We start from the raw sequence: 9,304 nt of genomic DNA, 5'->3' as shown, positions 1-9,304 counted from the left end.
TTAAATGGGTGACTTTGGATGACCCTTTTAAAGAGCTTACGAGAGCTTATAAAAATTTAGGTTAAAATTTTAATAAGTTTCAAATCATAAATTTTGCTTGGTTGCTATAGAAGGTAGAGCTTATGAATATAATAAGCTTTAAAAAAAAAAAGCTCTCACAACTAGCTTAATGAAAAAAGTAGAGTTTATAAAATGTCAAATTACAAAAATCCCTTCACTATGGGTGTGTTTGGATGAACTGACAACTCTATAGAATTGAAGCTTGTAGTTGAAGCTTATTTCTTAAGCTTGAAGCCGGAGCTTTTTTTATTTTTTATTACAAGTGCTAGGTAAAGTTGCTAGAGTTGAAAGCTTATTTTTGTGAAATGACTTATATATATATATATATATATATATATATATATATATATATATATATATATATATATATATATATATATATATATATATATATAAAAGTTAATTCAAGTAGCTTATAGGAATTTAAGCATATAATATCAATATGCTACTTAAAGTGTGTTTATTTATTGTTCTATAACAAAAATAAATATATAAAAATTACAAGGGTTAAAGGGACATTATTTATTTTTAGTGAAATATTTTAATAACAACACTCGGAATTGTCATTAAGGTTTTTAGGACATGCTAATGTTATTTGTACATTTTAATAATCATCACCTCATGAAAATAACTAACTCCAAAAGTATTACTCCCCCGTCTCATAGTAATTACCTTCAGAAAAAGACACAAAGTTTAAGAAATATGCCATAAAAATACTATTTATTTTACAGTTTTACTTTAACTTTTTCTTCTCTTTTAATCTTATCCACATACATTAAAGACATAATAAAACTTTATCTTCATATTCTTTTCTATTCATGAAAGTGAATACTTTATTTAAGACATTTCAAAATTAAATAATAGACAATAAATTAGAAAGAAAAGATTAATATTTAATGCACATATTTATTTTTTAATTACAATTATAAATATAAATATTGTGATTAAAAAATTCCATTTTTAATTGCATCATCTTCACTTTCGTTTCTAATCCTTTTTCCAAGTTTTCTCCTTTTTCATTTGCTTTTCTTTTTATCACCCAACTGCTCTCCTCACAAACACCCTTTATCTTTCACACACTTTGAGTTGAGTGACTTACAAGAACCAACAAAATCATCATATTCATCTTCAAAGTTTCAACCTTTTTTCCATAATTCCCCCTATCACACAACACCCATTTCAAGATTTTGTTTCCACCATGGAAAAAGATGGGTTTTATACCAATGGAAGGAATGGAATTGGAATAACACAACCATGGAATTCAATCTTTGGAATGGAATTAGAAACCCAAGTGAGTGAATTGAATTCAGAACAAATTCCCAACTGCTTTTTCAATCGTAATTGGGAGAATTCAATGGATCAGAGCGATCCCTTTGAATCAGCATTGAGTTCCATTGTTTCATCTCCGGTTAATTCGCACCCTGGAATCACAATTCCAGGTTGCGGTGGGCCCGGAGAGAATGTAGTTATTAAAGAACTAATTGGTAGATTAGGAAGTATATGTAATTCTGGTGAAATATCACCACAATCTTGTATTCATGGAAACAATAATAATTATAATTATAATAATAGTACCAATACATCATGTTACAACACACCATTGAGTTCACCCCCAAAATTGAATCTTTCATTTATGGATCAAAACCATAATCAGATTCATGGGAATTTGTCAATTCCTAAGAATCAATATCAATTACCACTTGCCCCATTACCTACAGATCCTGGATTTGTTGAAAGAGCAGCAAGATTTTCTTATTTTGGAGGGAAAGAAGTTGAATCAGTGATTCCAATTTCAGCTTCTGATAAGAAATTTAGTAGGTTATCAATGTCATTGAATCAAGAAAACAAGGAATTAGACAATTCAACGGAGGAATCATCTTTGTCTGAACAGATCAATGGAATGGAAACTGGAATTAAAAGTCAAAATGTCAACTTTAATTGTAGAAAGAGAAAGGCAGCACTTCCTAAAGGAAAAGGAAAAGAAACTCACTTCAGTAATTTGTCTGCTAAAGTCAATAAGGTTAGTTAATTTAGTTATTTTAACTGAAACCCCATATATTTTTTTTATCTTTTTTGTATGAAAGTTTACATCTTTATTGTGTAGCAGACTCTGGGAGAAGCAGAAAAAGAGGAATCAGATGCAAAAAGAAGCAAATCAGAAGAAGATAATGGAATGGAAAAAGAAAAGGGAGAAGGGAATCAGAAAAAGACAAAAGAAAATGCAAAATTAGCTGAGCCACCAAAAGATTATATTCATGTTAGAGCAAGAAGAGGTCAAGCTACTGATAGCCATAGTCTTGCTGAAAGGGTATGTTAATTAGTTTCAGTTCCTTGCTTTTCACCAAAAATAAATAAAATAAATAAATAAAATCAGTTACATTCCCTTCCTTCCAATTCCATTCCTGTATGCATTTTCTTATATTTGTCGTTTTGGATGTTGATATTTTAGGTGAGAAGAGAAAAGATTAGTGAGAGAATGAAGTTCCTTCAAGATCTTGTCCCTGGTTGTAACAATGTAAAAAAAAAAAAAAAAACACAATTTTTGATTATATTTTTACATTATTATTATTATTCTATTAAAAGAAATTAAGAAAGTTGTAAGTTTTGGTTGTTAAGATGGGATTTATGTGATTGTATAGGTGACCGGAAAAGCTGTTATGCTCGACGAGATTATTAACTACGTACAAGCATTACAACGACAAGTTGAGGTATAAATTTATAATGAATTCATACACTAAAGAATATCAAGATTATTAATTTTCTTGATGATCCAAGTGTTTTATCGATTTTATGTTTGTGTAGTTCTTGTCAATGAAATTAGCCACAGTTAATCCTAGGACGGATTTGAACATGGAAGCGCTTTTATCTAAAGATGTAAGCTTTTTACAATCTTTCTTAATGAGCAGGTGTATTGAGTGTTAACTTTTGAATTTTCAAGTGATTTTTGTTTTTCTTTTTGTTGCCCGTTTTCAGAACCGGGCATCCATGATGAATACCATGAACCATTTGGATGCAACGGCCCATCCATTCTATGGAATGATTCATGATGAGAACACACTAATGCCGATGATGCATCGTGGTTTAAACACGAAGTCATCACAAATTGATGGTTTTAGTGAAGTAAGTCATAAGTCAATATTTGTCTCCAAAAAAGTCTTAATCTTGAAAGATAATCGTTGCTAACTCATGTCATAACCAAACATATCAGGCTTCGGCGTTTTGGGTAAATGATCTACAGAGTGTTGTACAGACGGGGTTTGGCCAAAATGAAGGACCAAGCTTTCACGGTGAGTTGACTTTTTCCATCAAGAAAGTCAACTAACATGCAGTTGAGCAATTTTAATCTGATCTTTGAGCTCCTTGATTAAATGCAGGAATTATGGGCACGGGTCAAATGAAAGTTGAGCTATGATATCGAATTCATTGACATTATTACGTAGGCCGTTACACAAGAAGAGTATATGTATAAAGAAAGGAAGAAACATATTTTCTTCAACTGATATATTTTATTTTTTTTCTATAAAAAAGTTATTTGTATAATCATAGAGCTAGCTAATTTCTACTCTATAAGTTTGTAAGGGTGGAAGACACATATCTTCTTCACCTGATATATTATTACTATAAACTATGTAAAATGTTGTAACATGATTTAACAATATCATATATTTAATCATTATTTTTGTTCATTTCAACAAGTTTCATTACGTTTCTATCAGTATTTGTGTGGGTCCAGATCTAACACACACGTATTAGGCGGATTTGTAACAACTACAACATGATCATCTTATATAAAGATGATCACGAATAGTACTCAGACCGTTAATCATGCGAAAAATCATCAACCCTTTGTGCTATTTTGTCAAGATCCCATTAAAAATTTGCCTGTTTTTCTGAATTTTTGGGCCACCCACCAAATAAAGAACAGATTTTTTTGAATTTTTGATGGTGATTTTTATTATTAGTGGTGTCATAATCAATGGCATTTTCAAAAGAGACCTAACTATATGAAAAGATAGTACCTTTAGAATGAAGATTAGAGCATAATTTTCTTATTCTTGATTGTAAACCAGCTGTTAGTGGGGACATTATTGAATCAAAAATTGACAACCCTTATTCCACTCTTTCTTTTCTACCCTGAATTACAGGAATTAGCAGTGGAACTTTCCTCCACAAAGATGCTTTAACTCCTTGTACTATCTGCAATAATACTGGTACTTTGTTCTTGAATTTGGTAATGTTATGGATGGATACAGGCTTGCCCAATCTCAAGGATAACAAATTTAATGGTACGCTTAAAGGTTTGAGTACTCTTGCACATGAAGATTATTATTATCACATAAACAATTTTATGTACTAGTTATATGTTAAATTTGTTACTCGTGACTTGTGAGGATGTATTATATGATTTCTCTGTAATGTTAGTTATAGAGATCAGTATAAAAAAGAAATTTTCAACTTTTATAACAATTTTTTGTATACAGAAATATTTGTATATTCAATTTTTTGTATGCACCTATGTACATATGAGTAAATATTACTGACATACTGTAATATGTTTGTATGTAGGCAAATTTATAAAATGTTAGAAATAGCCTCTGAGTTTAACAAGGTGGCAACTGCTCCCCTTTAGATCCACCTCTGTTTGTATGTATGTATACAGGTATATATGCAATGGTTGTTGATATTCTGTACTTTTTTAATTCTATGTGTATCTTTGACTGTATGCATATGTATACAATCAAAAATGATCAAGAAATCATTACAGTAACAGAAGGGAAAGGGTATCAAAATCCCATGTTGGACAAGATAAAGATCTTAGGCCAAGAAATCAGAGACCTTTTTTTAATTGGCACTCAGCCGCTTTAGAAACTCATGAAAAAGAAAATCTTTTTAGATAAGTATAATGTTTTAAGTAGTGGTGTTCAGATGTAGAAAGATACCCTTTGTGAGATAGACAGCCAACTTTACATGAAAGCCTGGTTCTAAATTTCAACATAAGAATCCATATCAATTCACTCCTCTGTTATTATACCTTTCGATAAAGTTGTTGCAACGGCAATATACGTTTAAAAATTTGATTTTGTTAAAATAATAATAATAGTATTACAAGATGAGGCATGTCAAGTCAAGATCATTAGACTACAAACAATCACACAATTTCCTCTCAGGACGGAATGCCGCGTTACGTCAGCATCTTCTCAAACTTTCTCTCAAGAACCACTGTCATCCATGACATACTTTCTCAAGAAAATTGGGACCCATTATATTAATTAAATAAACTACAGAAATTAAAACTAAAATTACCAACAAATATATAACGCCATAGTCCTCAAATGTGCTTAAAAGCAAGGAGTCCAGCATGGAATGGTGAGGGCCATTTCAACAAGCCTAGTTGGTCGTTCACCAATTTGCGGCATAGAAGTCTCTCGCGCGGGCGAAGGAGATGCATTTCAGGTACTAGTGGTATTAGACAAGAAAAAGGGAATAATTTCTTTCTTCTTTCTACCTTTCTTTCCCATGACGACTAGGAACGGGCAAATCAAAAATTTCACTTCGAATTTCGGACCTCAACATCCTGCGACTCATGGTGTTTCACGATCAATATTGGAAATGAACAGAGAAGTGGTGCAAAGATTATTTATTTTTATTTTTTAATAGATTTACTATTTGTACAATCAATTTCGGTTTGCTAATTATATGATCATTTATTTTGGTTGATGGGGTTTAATTAGAAAGGATGGTTATTGACTACTTTGATTTAAAATGTACCAAATGGTAGTTGTGACCAAATTTCTTGAGGAATGACATTTACACATTGACATTACATGGATTAAAGGTTGATAATCTGATAATAAGTATAAAAGAATTGCCAAACAATATCATTACAGTTAAATCCAGGAATAAAGTTCATGTAATATTGTGTTCATCTGAGTTATTATGATTGTTTAGGACATCTAAAAATTATCCGGGCACGATTTAAACAAACTCATATATGTTCAATTTTTTAGAACAGCAAACCTAGATTGTACCTCAAATAATATATATGATCACACACACACACACACACACACACACACACACACACACACACACACACACACACATATATATATATATATATATATATATATATATATATATATATATATATATATATATATATATATATATATATATATATATATATATATAAGTGTAGGATCAAGAGGGAAGTAACCAATCGGGGGGAAGCGGGGGAAGCGGGGGAAGCAAAAAGTTTTTTTTTTTTCGTTTTTTGAAAAAACTTTGTTCACGAACATTATAGATGAGATGGAAATATGAACATTTAGTAGAGACACTTTGTGATAAATGTTTTTTTTTTTTTGCGGGAAAACGCTCGAAGAAGTAATATATAACAATTATCGTGTTTTTCGAGCGTATTTTGAGGTTTTAGCTATTGGGGTTTAGATATTAGGGTTTAGATATTAGGGTTTATAGGGTTTAGATATTAGGGTTTCGAAATTTAGGGTTTAGGGTTTAGATTTAGGATTTAGATCGAGTTTTTAACACGAACGGTTTAGAGTTTAGGGTTTAGAGTTTAGGATTTGGTGTTTTGGGTTTATGGAATAAACCCAAAACACCAAACCCTAAACCCTAAACCCTAAACTCTAAATCGGGCTAAATTTTACTTCACAAAACATGGAAAAAAAATGTTCATATTCTTCACGAATAATATTATCTTGAATATTATTTTTGTCGATCGTTTTCCCTCCTAAATAATAACATTCATCACGAAGTGTCTCTTCTAAATGTTCATATTTTCGTGTGATCTTGATGCCGGAAAAAAAATTCAAAAAAAACAAAAAAAAAAAAAAATTGCTTCCCCCGCTTCCCCCGATTGTTTACTTCCCCATTGATCCTATCCCTATATATATATATATATATATATATATATATATATATATATATGCTAACGAGACTTGAACCTACAGGCTTCTCAAATACCACTAGACCTATAATTTTTACCGAGAAGTCAACATAAAAGTCCCTTTTGACTTTCTGTTATAAAAACAAAAGAAAAGCAAGGTGATTTCCTGTGGGTGGAGAATCTTTTCTCGACTCGTGGTTAAAGAAACGACTTCTCTTCTATTCTAAAGTAGAGGAATGATTGTCTACATCTTACCTACCCTATACCTCGCAGGCGCGGAATTAGGTATTGTTGTTGTTGCTGCTTTGATTAAGTGAGAACAGAACAAAGAAAACAATATGTATAAATAAAAGGGATTAGTTAGGGAAGATTGATTGAAGATGTTTCCATGTGGGGTATCATTTGTTTATAATCAAGAATCAACAATTATGATTAAGAAATGGTCCATTCACCAGCCTGTCACTAAATTATCATAACCTCATATAGGTACAAATAACTCTCTCTCTTCACTTTATGTCTCTTTCTTTCAACTTAACAAGTATCTTTTGTTTCTTTTCTTTGTGTTGGTTGTGTTTTTAGGACTTTTATAACTAAGGTTATCTTTTTTCTACATTGTTTCTCAATGACAATTATATGCTATTTTGCTTCAAGATTTTAAAAATACTGACACAAAATTATTCATTGAAGGTATTTTATACAGTAGAGTATAATAATCAAATATTTATGTACTATCATCATTTTGTTTCGCCAACAATGGCATTATGAGCATTTGAAGCATAGTTAACCATTCCACTTTCCTTAAAAGGTTATTGTCATCATTTAAGAAGCTCTACATAAAAAGCCTATACTTCAACTACACAAAATGTCTTAAATAAAGAAAGGGTTTTTTCAAAAACATTGTTTTTTTGTTGCGAGAAGATTTGAACAATATGATGATACAAAATTTAATAGAGATATGTTAATAAATTGCTTAGACAGGGTGTACAGTTCAAAACATAAACTCTTCTTTGACTAGTAAAGATACAATAATGTCTAGATTGGGATTTTCTTAGCTCAATAATGTCTTCAATGGGTTTCGGGGCCAAATGGGTCAATTGGATTTTGTCTTGTCTTAATTCTACATCTATTTCCGTTTTAATCAATGGCTCTCCTACCGATCAATTCTTCCCCAAAAGAGGTGTAAGACAAGGGGACCCATTATCCCCTTTTCTATTCATCATTGCGGGAGAAGGATTAAACCAACTTTTGAAAAGTGCTACAAAGAAAAAGTTAATAAATGGTGTCGAGATTGGAAAAGATAAAGTCGTTGTGTCACACCTCCAATATGCGGATGACACAATCATTTTTGGAAAATGGAATAAAGTCGAAGTCAGAAATATTTTGAAAATTCTTAAATGTTTCGAGGATTTATCGGGCCTAAAAATAAATCTTCACAAAAGTAATGTTTATGGTATTTGCACAACTAACTCCGAACTTGCTAGCTTAGCGTCGTGGTTTAATTGCAAAGAAGGGTCCTTTCCCTTTAATTACCTAGGACTCCCAATTGGAGCAAAATTAAGTTCGTTCAATACTTGGGCTCCTATTCTTGAAAAGTTTAAAAAACGTTTATCGGATTGGAAAGCTAAATCTATATCCTTTGGAGAACGACTCACTCTAATTAAAGCGGTCCTAACTAGTCTCCCACTCTACTATTTTTCACTTTTTAAAGCACCGGTTAGTGTAATTAAAGAACTTGAAAGGTTACGACGGGACTTTTTTTGGGGGGGATCTCATGACGATAAGAAAATGGCATGGGTTAAATGTTGAAAGCTTCGACGAGCCCAACACACCCACTATAGAGGACCTAGACTATACTAGACTCACTACACCAACACTTTGACGTTGGTAAGCCTTTAATTTTATAAATCCTTAGTGCACAATGTACTTAGGCGACAGTGTCGACCATATATCTTTAGGCGGTATAACCGACCATGTATTACTTAGGCGGCAGAGCCGACCATATAATTAGAACAACAAAAGTGCACTAAGAACTTAAACACAAACTAAGGCTTGATCGGGAAACTTAACAAAAACACTTATATTAAATTACAATTACAATATTACTTACAAGCTTTCTCTTCTCTACTTTCGCTAACTCACACTCTTCTTCTCTTCTTCACAACTCACTTCTTATTTCACTCTCACAACTTTCTTCACAACTTACTTCACACTCTACAAATGAAATCCTCACCCCTATTTATACTACTCCATGGAAGTTTCTAGAAACTAGATATTTCCATGGATATATATAAATATCTAGATATTTTTATACATATAAATATCTAGATATTTCTTACA

At 31.5% G+C, this 9,304-nt stretch overlaps 1 protein-coding gene across 2 annotated transcripts; it reads left to right on the top strand.

Moving 5' to 3' along the window:
• Positions 1–1,055: 1,055 nt before the first annotated feature.
• Positions 1,056–3,702, top strand: LOC139843943 (transcription factor bHLH62-like). 2 transcript variants are annotated; one of them, XM_071834131.1, is made up of 8 exons: positions 1,056–2,080; positions 2,168–2,368; positions 2,510–2,575; positions 2,700–2,768; positions 2,863–2,934; positions 3,034–3,180; positions 3,269–3,347; positions 3,435–3,702. In XM_071834131.1, exons 1-8 carry the CDS (start codon positions 1,259–1,261, stop codon positions 3,470–3,472), a joined length of 1,494 nt encoding a protein of 497 aa, XP_071690232.1. In that variant the 5' UTR covers positions 1,056–1,258; the 3' UTR covers positions 3,473–3,702. The 2 variants fall into 2 exon arrangements, with proteins under 2 accessions (XP_071690232.1, XP_071690231.1); XM_071834130.1 differs by having other exon boundaries at positions 2,165–2,368.
• The last annotated feature ends 5,602 nt before the right edge of the window (positions 3,703–9,304 follow it).

This window comes from Rutidosis leptorrhynchoides, chromosome 4 (genome assembly GCF_046630445.1).
Source record: "Rutidosis leptorrhynchoides isolate AG116_Rl617_1_P2 chromosome 4, CSIRO_AGI_Rlap_v1, whole genome shotgun sequence".
Lineage (NCBI taxonomy): Eukaryota > Viridiplantae > Streptophyta > Magnoliopsida > Asterales > Asteraceae > Rutidosis > Rutidosis leptorrhynchoides.
This window is presented reverse-complemented; position numbering and strand designations above follow the sequence as displayed.

Coding starts and splice junctions, on each gene's coding strand:
- LOC139843943 (XM_071834130.1), top strand. CDS start 1,259: ATGGAAAAAGATGGGTTTTATACCAATGGAAGGAATGGAATTGGAATA. Junction 2,369..2,509: donor GCCATAGTCTTGCTGAAAGG/GTATGTTAATTA, acceptor TTGATATTTTAG/GTGAGAAGAGAAAAGATTAG. Junction 3,348..3,434: donor TGAAGGACCAAGCTTTCACG/GTGAGTTGACTT, acceptor GATTAAATGCAG/GAATTATGGGCACGGGTCAA.